The sequence below is a fragment of the Parus major genome, chromosome 2, assembly GCF_001522545.3.
Source record: "Parus major isolate Abel chromosome 2, Parus_major1.1, whole genome shotgun sequence".
Classification (NCBI taxonomy): domain Eukaryota; kingdom Metazoa; phylum Chordata; class Aves; order Passeriformes; family Paridae; genus Parus; species Parus major.
Window position 1 is genome coordinate 5,930,079 of NC_031769.1, and position 19,623 is coordinate 5,949,701.

Here is a 19,623-nt window from a genome sequence, read left to right on the forward strand (position 1 = left end):
GGACTGGTAGGAAAAAAAAAACGTTTTTAATTCTGTTTCTTAAAACACCCAGTGTCAGAATGAAATACTCTGTCACAATACAAAGAGAAAAGCAAAATAATATAATAACACTGTAAAAAAAAACACAAACAAACAAACAAAACCCCCAAACCAACTTATAAAACACCCTTAAAAGACAAAAAGAAAATCTCATCACAAGTAAAACCAGTGGTCTATAGCACAGGAAAATTGCTTTTAGACAAAATGTAGAAGCGCCATTAACTTCTGCCACAGTCAAAATTGGTAAAAACACCCAACTGGTTCAATGAAACAGTAGAATCCATAAAAAAATCAGCAGAGGAGGAAAGAACTTAAAACCAAGTTAGATTTACTCAAACAGTATTCAGTATATCTTGAGGATACCCACAACATACTCAAAAACCTTTTAGATGTAGTCCACTCTTAGAAGGACAGGTTATTTAAGCTTTCCAAAGTTCCATCTAGATACCAAGCTGGATGCCCAAAAGACAAATTCAACTTTGCTCTAACACAGTTAGGCTTGTATTAAACTGCTTTGGATTTATGCTAATCCCAGCCATTAGTGCAACCCTTCCACAGAAGGATTTTCCCCTGAACTGTCAGATTTTCTATTTGTCAGTCTTCTTTACTCACAGATGAGCCACAATAGCCACCCAAGGCAGTCCCAGTATGGAGAAGAATATTTTGTCTCAAGATACAAGAACTGTTCCAAAAAACAATGACACCAGCTCCTGTATTTATTCTGGAAATGCTTCATTTCTTAACATGTTTCAGACTTAACTACTTTCCCAAACCCATGCAATGCTAATAAAGTTGTACATTCTGGAAGCTAAAATATTCAAATCAACAAAGTACCTGCAGACAGATTGTTGCAACCCGAAAATCAAGCTCCTAACCAACAGCAGACCTGGTGTCAGTGTCATGACTTCAGGCTCCAAATGCTGCACCCTCAAGTTATCAAAACCACAGTGCACATTATGAGAAGTCCTATCTTACAGAACACCCACATCTGCTGCAGATGATTAATAAGCAGAAACATTTATGATTGTTTAGCAACAGTTAGATCGAGCCAACTGATGCAAATATTCTGCTGTCATTCCTGTCACACTGGCATTATTTCAGTTTGAACCAAGTCATCTCCACACAGAACTATGCCCCAAGGCAGTAATATTTCCAAGAGCACTGACTTGATCAGCCAAATTTAGAGAGTATCAATCCACCAAGACAGTTATCCTGTCTCATCTGTACTGTCCTGTCTATGTCTGTGCAGGGCATTAAAGAAGTCTATTGGACAGAACACTGGAGACCACCCTCTTAGGAAGTTTCTTTAAGGAAGGACTCTGTAGTCACCCTCCTCCATCCTGGTGATGCTCAGCAAAGCAGGCACAGACAAGTAACAAACAGCATTCTGGAGTCACCTACAAGGCCACACTGACACTGCTGCATCTTCCAGGTCTATCATTGTTCAAGCACAAGACACTGTGAACTCAATACCTCTTAAGCAAGAAATTGAGATGACATTGACCAAAGTCTTCAACGACCTGTCAAGCAGTTCACTAGCTGTGACAGCCCCACTATCAAACCAAGCAGCTTCTGGACCAGGGAAGTTCTGCAGGGAAGCTCTTCACAGAGTTGAGCTGTCCCTCATCTGGTGCACACAGGAGTGGCAGCACCAGCAGGAGCAGCTGGTAAATGTGACTGTGAATCAGTCCTTGTCCAGCAGACATTAACACATGTGCACAACCTGAAGCAGCAATGTCATTCACATGTAGGACACCACCTCATTGTCCCAGTATTTCTCAGGGGTTTCACTTGGAAGATAATGTCTGCAAATCACACAGGTGCAACACTGGGCAGGACACAATGGGCCCCAGCACTTCCTGTAAAACTGTTCTCAGCTCCCAGCAGCTTTGCCAAAGCAATTACATGGAATCACTGCCATGGTAAGCATTTTCTAGGAAGTCTCAGACACTTGTTTCCATAAACAAGTTAGGGAAAATACATGTTTTGATCACATTAAAATTTTATGAAAGCTTTCTCATCAAGAAGCTCTTGCATCCCTCAAGACCCAAGGCAGAGTTTTGAAGCATATCCTGTGTATCTTTTGCTGTACTAAAAGATCACTTCCCAGATGGGCAAGGCTTAAAAATTTTTGCTTCCTGAGAAAGACTGCAAACTTTACCTGCTAAATGGGTTATTTCCTAGTCAAGACAGAGTAGGGCTTTGCTCACTGTAAGGCTAAATATCATGTTAAGAATAAGACAGCTGTATCTTCAGTAGGAGTAGGAAAACAGGACTGTTTGGCCACAGTAAGGACTGGGCTGACATGAACCCCTTGCAATACTTGCACAAGATAAAGACTCGTGTGTGGATCGCAGAAACAACCTTCACTCAAGACAACAAACCTTCCAACAGCTTCTCTTGCACTACTCAATGAAGTTTTATACTTTTAATTATGTATCACTTTATCCATAATTTTCATCTTTAAAATATGAGGATGGAAGTTTCCTGGAAGAAAAAAAATCATGTATGGTGTTCCTACACAGCCAACTGGAAGGCAAAGGACAAGGGTGCCAAAGACAGTGTAGCACTCAATCATGATTTCTTGCATAAATTAATAAAGCTGACATCCGAATACTCCAGATATGTTGTTTTTTAACAACTTTGGAAAGTACATCATAGGAAAGATTGTATGAAATCTGTGAATAATAATTATCATCTCTGCTGAACAACTTCTTACTATGTTCACTCAGGATTCTAAATTGTGTAAAATTTATTACAAAACATCCCCTTATCACTATCACCATGTCCCCAGGTATCTCAAAACACATCTCGTGGGCAAAATACCATTCCTATGTGCCAGAGAGCATCAGCTTTAACAATCACATAATGAATGTTTATTAGAAATTAATTACAGTTGCAAAATAGTGGCTTAACTTTACCACCTCCTAACCCAAGCACTTGATCCTTCAGTCTTAAGAAGGAAACAAAACCTAACCTGCCTATTAACATGCATTTTATTACAACCTTCTTTTAATTATTTTTGGCTCCAGAGTGACATCTGTTTTCATACCTTGATTCAGATATTCACTTGCCAGCAGGAGGCTGGCAGGCAGGAAGAGCTCAATAAACTACTTTTAATAAGACACAGTAAGAAAACCCGCAGAGCAGGGAAGGAATGACCCCAGACACAACAGCAGTGGAGATGCAATTACTGGTGAAAGTCTATTTCAGGAGACAGCCAGAAAGGAGCAGGTAACAGAAGAGATGCATGATTTAGGGAGAGTGAGATGAAGGCCAGAGCATCACTAGGAGAGATTCCACTCTAATGAAAACTGTTTATCCAAAGTCTAAATGCATCTTTGTGCAACAATCCAGAGAAGTAGAGCATTCAAGAGGGAGCACATCGGTCACATGACGCTGATGCTACAACTGCTGCACACACTCTGCAGAATTCCCTTTTTCCAGACTAGGAATTGAGCACAGACTCATCAGAACCCTGCAATTAAATTAACTCAGTCTGCAGAAAGCACTTCCAAAAGGGGCTTGCAGATGCTACAGAAAAGGAGTTAATTCTGCATTCAGCAGCTACTACTTCATTACTCAAGGTGAGCAGAAGGAAAAGATTAACATGGATGAGAGACAACATTGCAACAAAACTGGTTTCCAAAATAACATGCTAAAACTATACCCACTGAATCAATACACCTGACAGACACCCATTTGTTACTCTAACCTAGTTTCTCTTCTCAGAGCACAGGTAGATGCTGGAACACAGCCACTTATGGAATTCCAGCTTAACAAAATAAAGCTTGTAAGTGTAAATCATTAACTAAAGCCCTTTTTCATATTAGATCTTCAGAATAATTTCTTCATGTCCTTTTCCAAGCTCATCATAATCACCCATAGAAGAAAACCCAGAACCTCTCTTGACACTGATCAGAAGCAGAAATATTCTTACCACAGAAACATTATTGCACATACACTTGAGCTGAAGAAGAAAACCCATGTGTATGAAGATAACCAGTTTTTGATCATTTATTACATTCATGAGATGACTCTCAGTACTGTATTTCAGGCAACAATGAAAAATTCCACACCAATCAACAGGTAGCTCTCTCCCTTTTTGAGGAAAAGTAGGTAGGTCATTCCCACTCAAGGAATACTGAAAAGGATGAGGTCAGAATATTTTACTTGAAGTTTTCTGTTTATTTTTAAGCTGAATAACCCTTCAGTTAAAAAGAGACTCTGGACTTCTTACATGGGAGTTTTTCCTTTCCTACTCTGACTGCTGCTAGGAGAAAGGTCTTTTAGGGAGACCTAAAAAAAATATCCTTGGCCTATTCAGTCCTTCTCCTCTGTACACATACTGAGTCTGTTTGAGCCGTGGTGCACTGGTGCTGTTTAACATCATCTCACTCACATTTAGACTTACATATCACCAAAGCAACATTATGAAGCCAGTCCTAGACAGAACTAGTGACCCACCAGGAAGAAGTTACACTGCTCCTAGAGAGTTCAGCCAGATATATGAAGATGTTTCAGGCTAAAAACATGACCTGCACTTCCCTCTGCAACAATAGCATCCCATCTAACACTGTCCATGTTAATTAGGTATTAAATAGCTTAAACACATTCTTTTTACATAATAAAAATTAAAATTGCTCTTCAGTTTACACCACTTTTTATTTAGAAGTCACACCATGAGGCCAGACTCTGCATACTTCATTACAGTACTACATAGACCATAAATCTTCCTAGCATCATTTTCTTCAATTTCACTCTCTTAAGTAGAATCCAAATTAAATTAATGCCTTCTGTGCTTTCACATTCTCATTTGTGTAACCTTCGAGGAGAGGGACTAACAAATCCACATACTGGATGGCATTCAGCACACGCATTGAGCCTCATTTTTCAGCTCATTTTATTAAGTTCCCTGTTTCAACAGAACTGCAGCATAATTTGATACACAAGATAGTTAGCAACTGTTGATGGATACAGAACTGGAAAGCTCACAAGAGCTCTACTCAAAAGTAGAGGCAGTCAGGAAAGCAGTTCCAGAACAAGTTTCAAATTTCTCATTCAACTCTCAATTTTAAATGTCAGGAGAGAAACTTAAAGTTTGACAAAAGATCATCAGTTACAGTTTGGCTACAGACACTTAATGAAAGCTTATCAAGATTTCAGAGGTGTTTCTCAACTTCTGAGCACTTACCACTTGCTATCCAACAACAAAGTGAACATCTCAAATGTCTTTTACTCTCCCACCCCCAATATTAGCACAAATACAACGACAGCAACCAGTGCAAAAATTTAGGTCATAAAGCAGGTACTGCAACTAAGCTGCCGCATTTCCAGCTGCATCTCAATTTTCAATGATTCTTTCTCTGGGCAGCAGGTTTTGGTCTGACTCTCACACTCTCACTTTTACTCACACCCTAGGTTCTGAATACAGCACTCTACACCTTTACACTTGGCCTGAAAATTAGGCCTAAAGCCTCATTTAGTCTGAAAGGCTAATAAGGTGACTGCTCCTTTCAAAACCCACACCCTACTTTAAACTGGCCAGAGGCTTGCTATTAGACATGACCTTTTGACAGGCCTCTGAAGTGCTCTCACCCACCCAGCTTGAGCATCCACAAAGCCTGAAATTTAAACCTAAAAGAGAGACAAAGCAAAACAGAAGCCTGAAAATCAGAAAAAAAAAAATTAAACCACTAAACTTTCTAAAGAATTCAGATTCTTTTACTGCAGAGTTTTAGAAGACATACAGATCTTCACCCTTATCAAGTGTCTCCACATAACTCCATGTTACACTCTTAAAAGTGCAAAGGTCTTTGAAAACTGAAGGTTTGTTGTTTCAGATTTTTTTTTAATCTAGAGATCCTTTCCAGATACCTAAATTTGTAAGATGTTTAAATCAGATTTTAAAATGGCTTAACTATTAATGATTCAGCAGGTTTTAGGAACTTGTATCTCACAATAGCAAGCTTTATGGAAAAATAAATAGGTAAATCGGTAAGTTTCTACCTCTCCATAAGCACAACATGAATGCCTAACTAAAAATAGTTAAACAGTGTGAAAAAAACCAAAACCCTACAAGTTAGCAACAGATCCCCTGCACCAAATACTCACACTTAAGCATGTTCAAGATGCACAAAGGCATGATTGCATTTCATTGCAATTCAAACTCTGTCTGGACTCAAAAAAAAAAAGGAAAAAAAAAAAAGGAAAAAGAAAGAAGGCAGCTCAAAGAATGCAATTGTTTAGAGCTTCCTTTTCTCACACACAGAAAGATTAAAATAAAAGGTGTTACTTTTCCAGACCAGTCCCACAACTGCAGGCAAAATGCTAGTAACCAAGAAGCTGCCTTATTAGCATACCAGCTTAGATATATCTTCTCACAGAATGACTCAGCCTGCTATTTTCAAAGTTTTCCTTAAATATTTGTCCTACATTTTACAATAAGAGTTACCAACTACAGAAAACACATCCCATGAAGTCCTAGTCACTTCACAATGCCGAGCACAGAGATTAAGCCATCCGTCCACATTTGCATCCACTAAGCTAATCCTTTCTGAAAATGAAAGCTCGAGATATTCAGCACGGATCTTTCAGAGGTGAAGTGGCTGCTTGGTGCAAGTTAGAGAAAAAAAGCATCCATGCTTTCCCACAACACGGTTTACTGCCTGCAAGAGGGAAAAAACTTGCCAGGAGTTGCCCTGTGAAAGCACAGCACACTCTGTCAGAACTGCAGCTCTTCAGAGCACAGCAAAGAACAACCACAGAGCGCAGCCACATAAGGAAAATTCAGTGTACAGCTGCCGCTTTGAACAGATGTATGTGCTGCCATAAGGAGTGGAAGCTTTAGTTGAAAGAGCTTTCCATCACTGCTCTCAAAGTCTATATTTGGTATCGCAGACGTATTCGAGGAGAACGGGTGTTTTACGGGGAGGAGGAGGAGGAGGGGGTGCCATTCTGCGCTCCCCCGGAGCGGGACCCGGCCGGCGGCAGCCGCGGGTCGGGCACGGCCCGGCGGCGGCACCGGCACAAAAGCTCCGCAGCGGGAACGGCACCGGGACAAAAGCACCGCAGCGGGATCGGGCTGGCCCCGCGGCCGGCGAGGCTGCGACCCGCCCCGCAAGGACACGGCCCGGGCACGGCGCATCCCCCGCTCCCCGCCGGGGATCCCCCGCTCCCCCGCCCCCGCGCGGACCCCGCCGGCCGCGTGGGTGTCCCCGGCCCGCCCCCGGCCCCCCGCTGCTGCCGTGGATTTTTACCTTCATCTTCGAGCTCTAGTTTCTCCAGCATCCCTTCGGAGGCGGCCGGGAGCTGCAAAGGAGCCGGAGCCGCTGCCGCCGCCTGCGGGAGGGAAGAGAGGAGAAGCAGATGAGCATCCAGGCGCGGACTCACCGGCCCCGCGGCGGCATCGGGCGGGGAGTGGCGGCGCGGAGCGGGCGGAGAGGAGGGAAGGCGGGACGGCGGCAGCTGCCCCTCGGCCTCCGCACACGCTGCCGCTCGCACACACCGCGGGGGGAGGAACCGGGGGGAGGAACCGAGGCTCGCCCTCCCTCAGCCCGTGAAGCCCCGGGCTCCCCCCGGGCTCCCCGGCCGTGCCTCCTGCGGGCGCCGCCTCTTCCCCGCTCGGCGGGAGCGGCTCCCCGGGCGCCCGTTCGCAGGACGGCGCTTCCCGCCACGCCTCGCCGCTCCCCCCTCCCCCCGGCGGAGCGGTTGGTACGTTCCGTTTTGCTGCAGTCGAGCCTGTTGGTCAGCGGCGGGAGGGGGAGGGAGCTACCACTTCCGCGCGGAAAAGGGAGGAGGAGGGGGGAAGGCTTAGTGCCCTGAGAGCTCTGCCGGGGCAGCTGCTTCTTGCAGCCCGTTCCGCATACTCGGTTGTTCTCCGGGCTGCCCTGAACTAGAGCAGTCCTACTGAAGGTGGAGCGGGGGAAACCCTCCTCTCCCCCCGCCAGCGGGAGTTGGTACACTCCCGCGCGTTCACCTGCGAGGCAGCGGCGGGGAAGCGGACGGTTCCACTGCCCCCCGGGGGGGTGTAAGGGTGTTGAGGGGGTTTCCCCTGTGCGTGACGGGAGCTCCCGCAGTGCGCCGAGCCGCTATCCCGGCCCTGGGGTGCCCTTTACCCCGGGATCCCCGGGTATCCTGGGTACCGCCATCCCGGGGTGCCCTCTATCCCGGGATACCCTCTCTGTCCCGGGGTGTCCCCGGCCAGGATACCCGCTCTATCTCGGGATGTTTTTTATGTCGGGATAACCCCTCTATCCGGGGGTATCCGCCATTCCGGGGTACCCTCGATCCCCGGGTGGTCCCTATTTCGGGGTACCCGCTCTGTCCCGAGGTGCCCGCTATGCCGGGGTACCCGCTCTGGGCACGGGCGCGCTCGTTTCCATTAAAAACAATTGCAGGCGAAGTTGCAATTCAAGGTTAGCCCGAATGCCGGCGTCTCCCGGGTGAGCGGCGCGGCTCTGCCCTCCCAAAGCCGCCCCGGCAGCAGCGCCTGAAGGACGGGCTTCACACCGCGGGAGGATTCCGTTTACCAGGAATGGGATTTACTGCGCCCAAATCTGCACCGGAGCCACTAAGCCAGGCAGTAGCAGAAGGGAGGGAAAAAAGGAAATATTCCGAATAGATTCGTCATTTACATTTATTTTGACAGTGAGGTGTGGTAAGCTTTAGCTGGGCTTCCTGAACTGAAATGAGCAGGTCCCCACTGGCTGCTTAGGAAGCTCAGCAGGACCAGTTCAGACACGGATGCTGTGGAAGGGGATAAACAGATTATTTCTTTGGCAATGGCAGCAGATCTTGTGGGCAGACACACACGGATGGTGCTCCAAAGGAGTCACAGGAGTCATCAAGGAACATTTTAAACCTACTGGTCCCAGGGGGAAGCTCAGGCTTCAAAAGTTCAGTTTCTTCCTTCAAGGAGGGAAGGTTGATTAGACCTAGCATAGCACAGTAATGTGCATAAAATGTAGGGAAATATGAAAGATAATGAGAATAAAACTATGACGGGGGAGAGAGCCAAAATTTATGGGAAAACAGAAAGCTGTCTTGTAATTTCTCAAGTCCAGTGAAGCTTCAAGAAAGGAAACAAACTGATGGTGACATCTTTTTTCTTTTCCCGAGCTCTCTCTTTCTAAGGACATTTTTAAGGATATATGAGGAAGTTAACAATAGCCAGTTCTTTACTGTGAATGTCCTTTGAAAATAAAATTCTAAAATATTTCATTCATAAGTTTATTTTTAAGATGCTTCTAGGATTTCAGTAAATAACTGACCAATCACACAAGATACCAAAGCAGTTCATATTCATTTATAGTATCTTCAGTCTACTAATCAAAATGCTTTGGAAGCTTTTAATTACTTCTGGGAGCTAGCTTTAAAAGCTCTAATTTATTTATCTTCCTTATCATGTACCTTGATACTGATAAGAGTTTTTAACACATTTTCCTAATCAAAGGAAGAGAAGATGATATATCTGGTTGGAAATAACTGCCATGATTTTGTTTATTTTAATTTACTCCCCATAATGATGTAGTAAGCACTAGCCACGAGGAAATACAGCTCCGAGGTTGTAGCTGGAAGTGACACTGAGACTTGAAAGGTGTGCCTTGAATTTCACTGCTACAGAACACGAGATGTTTATAAGAAGTCAATTAAGTCTATTTCCTGCTACACTGTGCTGCGAACCTCAGAGCTTGCTGCAAGATCAGAGTTTTACAGTGGCACAACCTACATCCAGACCAAGAGTACTATGAGAAACTCAGTATAATAAAAAGGCAGTAATTTAATATAAAGCAGAGATTTGTAATGGAAACATGTGCCACTCACACTGCTCAAAAAAGAAGCCCAAAGGAAATGGAGAACCAAAAAGTGAAACCCCATCCTTTAATGTGCCTGCAGTCTCACGATTTGTTTAAACCAATTTTTGGAACAAGTTGCTGATCATGGCGTTCCTTTTGCTCCTCGCTTTGCATTCTGGCTCCTTTTGGGTTGTAGCAACACAGTGAGTCAGAACAGGAAACTGATGCAGCTGAAAACCAAAGGGACTAAAAGAAAAGATTGGGTTGTATCCAGATCAGCTCCTGATCCAACTCACTGTTTAGTTGTATCAGCACTGGCACATGAATTGTTCGGGGCAGGAGTGACAGTGGGACCACACCTTCTGGGAACAACCCACTCTTAAGTCAGTCTAAATCATGGGCAAAACACTGATGTGTGTTTTACCCAAAATGTCCAGATCATTATGGACAGGATTAGACAAATTAAAAGACATTTTAAACAGTATTGTCTCTCTACAAACTCCTTGTGTCATTTTACAGAAAGATTACTGGCTACAGATAAAGAAAAAATATTTCTTGAAAAGGAGCTGTAATTTCCAGTGGGGTGATATTAAATCTTGTAATATATCCTACCAGATTTTTTATGACTATTTGTTCTACTGCCAGAGAAGGTTTCCCTTAACGATAACCAAGGGATTTATCCGAGTTAAGCTTCAAAATTTGCTCTCAGAGTGTGTCAGGTAACCCAGTTTAACTGTTTGAGACACCCACTCTGACAGTACACACTTGTATCCTAAATATTGCCAGGCAACATAAATGCTAGAGAGAAAAGTTTAGAAGAGAAATATGTGCAAACCCCAAACTGCCTGAATACATTTCTTCTTTGCCACATTTTTACAGGAATGTTACTGATGCCAAAAAACATGGAGCTACAACACGACCTTAATACAGTAGTGGCGTCAATCTTTGTAGACATGAAGTAAAACAATTTGTGGTTACAACAGCAAAAATCACAAAAGGTAGATGTAAACAAAAGAGATTTTAGGATTTCTGGGAAGGCTGGAATGTAAATTTTAATAGGTAACTGCTTACTTTGGCTGTTTTCTTTAGCTTCCTAGGGTAAAGGGAGTGAGGAGTGACTAATACTCTGGAAGTAAAATCAGTCCTGTAAATTATAGATGCACTTAATAATGAATACATTAAAGCTTATCTGATAATCTATGTTTCTTTTTTTCTGATAATCTAGGAGTCCTTTCAGTCCTGTGTCGTACTGAAGGAATCCCATCCTTTTCAAATGAACATGCTAAGTATTTAAGTTACAGGAATGGTTAAGAGATGTGAACAACAACTAACATCAGCAGAAGATCGTTTTCTTTATAGTCTCCTGCCATCTTGCCTTACACTCTATGGTGTAAGTTTGATTCCAAGATGAGTAAGAGAACAACTACCCCCATTTTAAGCAGACATAAGAAAGAAGGATCATCAGCAACGTGTGCAACCAAAGCCAAAGCACTCTCAGCCCCTCTAATGAGAGGCTGGAAGTGTTGTGGGCAGCAGATGCAGCGTGAGTTCACTGGACTTCTGACACTCTCTTGCCTGCCATGCACACGAGCAAACCAGATTGTCTGGGTGGAACAACTGCTAAAGGTCATGACAATATTCTCAAGGAAGGTACTAAGATTTCTTTACCTAACTGGAAGGGTTTAAGAGAGGGTTCCACAGAGGTCTGTGTTCTGTCTAACATCATTCAGTGTTTCCACTGATGATTCAATGAAGAAATGAATAACCTGACCACATTTTAAAATGACTCAAAGTGACTCAATGGTAAAAGAAGCTGCTCTTTTAGGGACAGCCCTAGAACTTAAAATAATTTTGAGAATTGCTACAGTGCTTTGAAAAACAGGATGCACTTTGATATGGGTAAGCAGAGTGTGTTATACAATAATCACATGGAAAAATAAAATGGGAAAGGATTGACTTCCAGCAGTCATGCAAGGAAAAGACCTGAGAGTGAAACTAAATGTGACACTACAATGTCAGTTTCTTGGAAATTAAAAAAAAAAAAAAATCACACTATTTACAAATGTGTTATAGGTAAGACATGGAGCATCTGTGCTACACATTCCCTGGTTAGATGCCAGCTGGGATACTGCATTCAGTTTTAGGGATTAAACTCAAGAATGAACTAAAAGAGTCTTTAAAAAAGGAACAGCAATAATCTACACATTCAGAAAACATGACCTGTAAAGAAGAACTTGAAAACTTCCTAGTTTCTTCATCCACAAGGGGAAAAACCCAAACAATAAACCCCACAAAAACAACACCCCAAATAAAAAAACAAATCAAACAAAAAACCCCCCAAAACCCAAACAAACAAACCTCCCCAAAAAACCACAACACCAGAAAACAAAGACTGAAGGAAAATATCTCAACAGTCTCCAAACATGATGTGTTTCTGAAAGAAGAAAAGTGACTAAAAATCTTCTGGGCCCACTGGTTATGGGATAAGAAGTTATCTACTTAGTCTTTAGTAAAGAATTCTTAGGCTGGACTTTGGGAGAACTTTCTGAGTGTAACAGAAGTGAAGTACAAGCACATTTAGCTGAAAAAAAAACCTCTAGAATCTCCCATCACAGGAGGTTTTTAGCAACAGATTAAAAACCCAATTTATTCATTGTTATTTCCACATAGTTGACTTTGTTGATGGGGGAAAATGAATTTTTAATGTCCCTTCCAGACTTGTTTTTTTTTTTTTAGTTTCTATTTTTGTCCAATCTTTAGAAAAATATATATAGTCTTAGTATGGTAATTCAATGAGAACTCTTTATATGTATGTTATGTACAAAACCCAGTTTACTAACCATCTATACAAATTTAAATTCTCTTTCACCCCTTCCTTCAAACAAGCAGCCTTAATTCTGAAATAGAAATATTATTGAGTATTAATAAAGATTACATATCAATCTTTGGTGACTGGATAGGAATAGAAAGAACAACCTAAAAAGAAATCCTGCTGCAAATCACAAGTGTGTGTGGAGTAGACTTATTCAGGCATTGCAACAAAAATGTTACCTGTGTTTTATTTAGAAATAGGCATTTCCAGGTAAATTCAAGGCTGCCTTTCTCTTTCCTATTGGCTTAACATGGATATGCTGGGATGCCACCTGCACAGCTCAGCAGTAAAACTGAATGCCCTTCCTGGCACTTCAGGGAAAAAAAAAAAAAAAAAAAACATAGAAAAAAGAAAAAGGCTACTTACCTTATAAAACCTAATGGATTGAAGAGCAACAGGAGGAATTCCCATCTAAATGCAAATCAAGGCAAAGCCATTTTGAATGCAAAACTAAACTACAAATGGTAATTTTCCCACCATTTGCTTCTGCTCCATACTACAATTACAGTTCTACACAACTATAGTAGTTAACAACTCTTCTCCTGATGAGCTGTCAAAGAGCAATTTACAATTTTCCCCAAATGTATGTCATAAATATGTTTATTCTCTTGCAATCTGTGCAAAATTAATTTAGAACATTTCCTGCTTTTTATTTTATTTTTTTTAATTTAGCCTGGTTTGTGAAGTGGAAAAGGACAAGTTATCAGGAGAAAAAAAAAAAAAAAGGTTTCATCTGCTGGTTAAACTGTGAATTAAACTCCTACTTGTTTCTTGCTAGAGTGCAGTAACTGATACTGGTGGGTTTGTGCCAGCTGAAAACACTTGAGTCAGTGAGGCTGAGGTCAGGATCCCAGCTTGGGTCCCTTCTTATTTGATATTTGAATATGAATTTTGTATTATCTGTGTGCTGCAAAGGTGACAGGGTGGCAGCCCCTGAGTCTGTCGGGTGTTTGAGGACACAGTTCTGGTCTGACAGAGTCCTCACCTCGAAAACCTCAGGGTGATCAGAGCAGCTGAGCAGGAACTGTAATTTCTACCATTTATTCTAAGGAAACTCTGCTCCAAGCACCAAAGAAACTGGTAAGGAAGGGGATACCTCATACAACATACTGGATTTGAGTTTTTATTTCCCAGATCCAGAAGGTGTGCAGTAAAAATTGCTTTAGTCTTAAAAAGCTTTTAAAATATCAAATGCTATAATCACATCAGTGCGTAGTGTGTAAATGAAGGTGGTGGCAGCTCAGATTTTACAATTTGTTTAGAACAGAGTGAAAAAGCAAACAATGTTCCCCACTGGATCCTTCCTGAATTCAGCTGGGTGTTCTGTCCCTAATCTCAGAGGCCCTCAGTGAATTAGGGACACAAATGTCCCATAGCAGGTATCAAAGTGAGGGAGTATCTATTCTAAATGTATTTCTAGTATGTACAGGGAGGCTAAAGATACTCTAATGATTTCATTTCAAAACCCCTCAGACAGAGTTTGTCACTGGATAAGAACTCTACCCTGAAAGGATTTTTTTACTTCATCCCAATGTCATCAGAGTATGGCTCGAGCAGTGGTCCTAAACTGGAGTATTTTGGCATGAAATACAGAACAACTGTATATTGCTTTTACATTTTATAACTAGTAACCAGCCTCCTGCTACAGGTATCCTCCCAGATAACAGCTATGATATTCATTACTTTACAGAGTTAATTATTAGTGATAAGCAGTTGGGGGTCTTTAGTCGGTTAAATGGATTACATAAATATAACAATAATAAATTTTAAACAAATCCTAAATAAATTTTTACAAATTAAAAAAAAACCAAAAAAACAAAAAAGGAGAAATGGAGTGCATGTTGCACTAGGAAAGATGATGAAATAGACAATCTTCTTTTCTGCTAAATCCTCACTACCATACTGAGTATGGGAATTTGCTTACCCTGGAGATACTTGAAACAAACATGCAGAGAGATTTCACATTTTTAATGGTGAGCCCTTCCTAAATATTTCTGTATGGAAATGAACTTGAAGTTTAATCCCAGTGAGTTTTGTTCCTGACTTAATTGAGAAACAGACTAGATTTACAGAACTTCCTTTGATCTAACACCAGAAACAAAGAACCTGTTTTACACATAAACACTGTCCTCCAGCACCTCAGTTTAAGGCAAAGAAAAATGGTCTCAGAGAGAGAAGAGTTAAGCACTTCTGAAAAAATAAACTTCAGTGAAAGTAAAATATGAAGGAATAGACTAGATCCCAAGCTAAACTCCTAGAGAGAAATCAAGGCAGGAGTAGAAAGGAGGCAGGATTTGTTTACATAACCTCTAATCTGTAGCTATGTCTGATCCTGTATCACTCTGCTACTCAGATAAGGTGGAGTTTAGAGTCAAGAATATCAGAGGCATTCTCTACACAAGCCCTTGTGGCCAACATTCCTTCCTCAGATTACTCATGTTGAGTATAGGTGGAGTCCAAATAAAAATTATCAGTGTGACACATTATTAATCAACAGTTCAACAATTTAAATTCTGTCCTTTTGAACACAACTTTCAAAGAAGTTAAATACTTGTGAGGAACTAACCTGAGTTTGTTATGAATACAGATGTTACAAGTGTTCTACCTGACTGCAAACACAGGGATGCCACTTAGTTTTAATCTCTTCCAGAGTTCTTAAGTGTTCTTGTCTTAAATATTTGTTATTGTATGTGATCAAAAAGATGTACTTCAGCTGTTTTTACACACATGTTTGAGTGCTCCTTAGGTTCTTTGAAATAGGACCAACCTCTCATCACACTCAGGAGCTCAGTTAAGAGCAAGGGGGGAATTATTGCTGGTGAGAGCTGCAGCAATCAGGTACTGAGCATGATTACAGTAGATATTTTGTTGTGAAAAATGTACATTAAAAAAAAAAAAGCAAACAGAACAGATTAAGATATTACTAATGGTAAAACACAGGTAAACATTCACTAATTTAAAGTGAATGGGAAAGGAGAAAGTGAGCTCACATCAATATGTGTCTTCATTTGCTGGCATTGAATACAGGATTATTCATGTTAGTTAAAGTTATACACTTACTTAAGTACTTTAGCTGGATTGAGGCCAGAGTACTGATGAGTAATCTGCAGAACCGAGGCCACTGAGAATAACAAATGAAAAAGAAAAATACTCAGAGCCAAATCTGACTTAAATAAACACATTTACTATCTACCATTTTGATTTCTTCATCTTAGTGTTATATTTCAAAGCTCAGTCATGAGTAGTGACTTCACTGCACGCTTATTACACCAGCTTTCAGTGATATTTTTTAAATTTAACATGAAACACGTTCCTGCTAAAAAAGCCTGGTATTAGTTGATATTACACTTGAGGCTCAAGTAAACATCACAAAATTCTAGTAACCTAATTGTAGTCTATCATCAAAATGTAACTTTAGAATCACAGAATCATTTGGGTCAGAAGGGAGCTTAAAGATCATTTTGTTCCAACCCCCTGCCCTTGTCAGGGACATCTTCCACTAGACCAGGTTGGCTCAGAGTCCCATCCAACTTGGCCTTGAATGCTTTCAGAAATGGGAAGTCCACAGTTTCAAGCCCAGTGCCTCACCACCCTTGCAATAAAAAATTTCTTCCTAAAATCTCTTCTAAACATCCCCTCCTTCAGCTCAAGACCATTTCCCCCTCTCCAATCACTACATGACATTGTGAAAAGTCTCCCTCCAGTTTTCTTGTAGCCCCTTAAGGCATCTAAAGGTGCTCTAATGTCTCCCTGCAGCTTTCTCCTCTCCATCCTGAGCAGCCCCAGGTCTCCCAGCCTGGCATTTTCATGACCATCAGCAGTTCTGAAAGGCTGAAATCAGATGTGTCGAACCTGGATATCAGATGTAGGGCAGAGTTACAAAGGTGGTTTTCTGAGAAATATAGACAACCTTCAGCTCCGAGCTGAGTCACTCACAGCCTCAATAAAACTTCAAGAAATTTGCATAGACCTTGACTGAACAAGTCACCCCCTCTGTGGCATGAGCTGCTGTGCCACAAGGTGCCCATAACTGCAGATAAAGAGAAAATGAGCAGCTGCTACAGGTGCCCACTTTCTGCAGTGCTCATCACACTGAAGATCCAGGAGGGCTCCAGAAGGAGCTTTTGGAAGCTCTCTCAAAGAGGCAGGCCAAGATAACAAGATATTTTTTCAGTGCAGTTCTAGGAGGACTTTGAACACTGAGGAGGATTTCCTTGTAGCTCTTGGGGCTTGTGTGTTTGCATTAGATTTCAAGCCCACCCCACTGTTGACCAGCTGGAGGCATGAGTGCTATCAGGGGCCCCACTAAGGCTTGTGAGGCCTTTTATCTCACAGTAGCTGCTATTATGCACAAACAAACCAATATATTAATAAACTTCCTTCAACGCAGAGACTACGGTTGATCTGTAATCTCCAAGTAAATTAATTTTTGACTAAAAGCTGTTTTTCAGATGGCACTGAATGTGCATAGCTTGAGGAAGCTAACCCTCTTCCTGAATTCATTCCAGATCTGCTGCTGATCACTCCAGGCCTGGTTTTTGTGTGTTGCTTCTTTTTTCTATTGTTATGCACAAAATAAATCTGCAATGACAGCAACACGCAATGGATATCTTCCTTCTGCCCTGCATGCTTTCCATTTCCACAGCCTCTTAACTACATCCTTCCCTCATTCCAGGTACACTGCCACTGAAACCAGATCGTACTCAGTTTTGATTCTGTGCTTTGACATCCTCTGGAAGGACTGAAACAAGGGCTGTGCTGAGCAAGAAGCGTATCAAGCACATGAGCTCAATGTTTCATGACTACAAACAAGATCATAAAGGGACATGCAATAGTGGTAAGGCTTTTCCCTTTATTCCAGGAAGTAGAATTTTAAAAAATTGAAATTAGTTCCACACTAAGGATCAGGGATACACCTCCAGCAATCCAGCCACCACACTCATGTTCCTGCAGAGCTGGTAGAGATGCAGATACAAAGGTTCAGTCATGGGCAGTGGGTGCTTTCAGTGTGGATATGGCAAATACTGGCTTCACACTATGTAACCTTAGATGCAGACTGAGTCTGCAGTTAAATGTCTGCAAAGAACTGAAATTATTTCTTGACATGCCTCCCTGGGGCTCAGAAGTGCAGCCAACTTCACCGTGATCTTTTGTGTAAATCTTGATGTGCTCTGAAAAGATGAGGGCTTCCTGGCCACAGTTACAGCCTGCAGTGTAAAAGCCTGTTGCTACAAACTTTAAACACAAGATTATATCTCTAGTTAGCTTATCTTAAGCTACTTGCAGCTCCTGTTCAAAAATATATCTGAGTTATGTAGAATTTTTCATATATGTTTCACTATAACATTTCTGACTTAGAGAAGTGTAGCCCCATTTTTTTAATAAATGGGAAACTGAGGCACTGAGAAACCAAGATTCTCTGATTTAGGGCTGCACAAGTGATCTCTGATGGGATAGATGGTTGCAGTCAGGTCTCTCTGATCAGCTGCTGGAACTATTTTGCTCCTCTTCAAACTCTTGCTTTTCTTAATGACTCTGCAACTGAAACATTCATTGAATTCCAAGATTTTTTTCCCTGAAATAGCAACAGCCAAATCCTCGAGGGCATGAGAAAAAGAAGGCTGAAGAATGCATCCGTATCTTATCCATATCTACATAACCTCTGTACCCATAAAATCTTTGATGATGGAAGAAACTACTTAGTGACCAGTTCATATTGTACCATAGCCATGCCCTGATGGCATACTCCAGGAAAGAAAGTTGTGCACTTTCTGTGGCAACTATTTTGTATCAAGAATTGTGTAGCCAGCAGTGCCAGGGAAATTATTGTCCCTCTGCAGTCAGCACAGGTGAGGTCACACCTCACGTGCTGTGTCCAGGTCTGAGCCCATCACAACAAGAAAGACATTGAGGGGCTGGAGCGTGTCCAGAGAAGGGCAACAGAGCTGAAGAAAGGTCTAGAGAGTGAATTCTATTAGCAGCAGCTGAGGGAGCTGGGGGTGTTTAGCCTGGAGACAAGGAGGCTCCAGAGGAGACCTTATCACTCCCTACAGCTCCCTTACAGGAGGGTGCAGCCAGCTGGGGGTTGTGCTCTGCTCCCAGGCAACAGTGACAGGACAAGAGGCCATAGCCTCAAGGTGCATGAGGTTTAGACATCAGGAGGAATTTCTTTACAGTAAGGGTTGTTAAACACTGGAATTGAGGCCCAAGGAGGTGGCAGAGTCACCATCCCTGGAGATATTCAAGAAATGACTGGATGTGGCACTCTGTGATCAGTGAAAGGTTAAACTTGATCTTAGAAGTCTTTTCCAGCCTCAATGATTCTGTAATTCTGTATTCCTCACAGTGCTTCCTAAGAGATCAGCTTTGGCAGTGTCCTGTTCCTGTGTGCAGGATGTCTGTTGGGATTTACTTTTGTGCAGTTGTTTCTGGCAGGCTCAAGGGAAAGGGGTAGGAAAGGGGTCAGGTGTCTTCTCCCATAAGCCATGTCTCCATCAGTAGCTGTTCCCATTTACACAAGGAGCTCAATCCTAAATCCGTAAATGTTTCCAAGTAAATACAATCCTGACACCCAAGAAATGCCAGACACACAACAGCAGGCAGATAGCAATCTTCCAGCTGCTGCCCTCCCTGCCACTCACCCAGCAGCAATTTTCCATTGTCACCAAGAATTCCCCTCTCCTCTCCTCTCCTCTCCTCTCCTCTCCTCTCCTCTCCTCTCCTCTCTCCTCGAGTCTCCTCTCCTCCCCTCTCCTCCCCTCCCCCCCCCCCCCCCCCCCTCTCCTCTCCTCTCCTCTCCTCTCCTCTCCTCGCCTCGCCTCGCCTCTCCTCTCCTCTCCTCTCCTCTCCTCTCCTCTCCTCTCCTCTCCTCTCCTCTCCTCTCCTCTCCTCTCCTCTCCTCTCCTCTCCTCTCCT

At 42.4% G+C, this 19,623-nt stretch overlaps 1 protein-coding gene and 1 long non-coding RNA gene across 7 annotated transcripts in view; one reads left to right on the forward strand and one right to left on the reverse strand.

Annotated features, from left to right (window-relative positions):
* PRKAG2 (protein kinase AMP-activated non-catalytic subunit gamma 2) overlaps positions 1–19,623 on the reverse strand; it is a 209,367-nt gene that overhangs the window by 38,982 nt on the left and 150,762 nt on the right. For 3 of the 5 annotated variants that reach the window (XM_015653492.3, XM_015653503.3, XM_015653523.3), the window contains one exon: positions 7,299–7,380. In XM_015653492.3, the coding sequence (XP_015508978.1) occupies positions 7,299–7,380 (82 nt within the window). Of the gene's footprint in view, positions 1–873; positions 898–7,298; positions 7,381–7,635; positions 7,728–19,623 lie in introns of those variants that run through there. The other 2 variants (XM_015653531.2, XM_033520204.1) reach the window with 2 other exon arrangements.
* LOC117245574 overlaps positions 7,673–19,623 on the forward strand; it is a 16,072-nt gene continuing 4,121 nt past the window's right edge. The window contains exons 1-3 of one of the 2 annotated variants that reach the window (XR_004500379.1): positions 7,673–7,752; positions 17,384–17,545; positions 18,293–18,375. This is a non-coding gene — a long non-coding RNA (uncharacterized LOC117245574). Of the gene's footprint in view, positions 7,753–17,383; positions 17,546–18,292; positions 18,376–19,623 lie in introns of those variants that run through there. The other variant, XR_004500378.1, reaches the window with a different exon arrangement.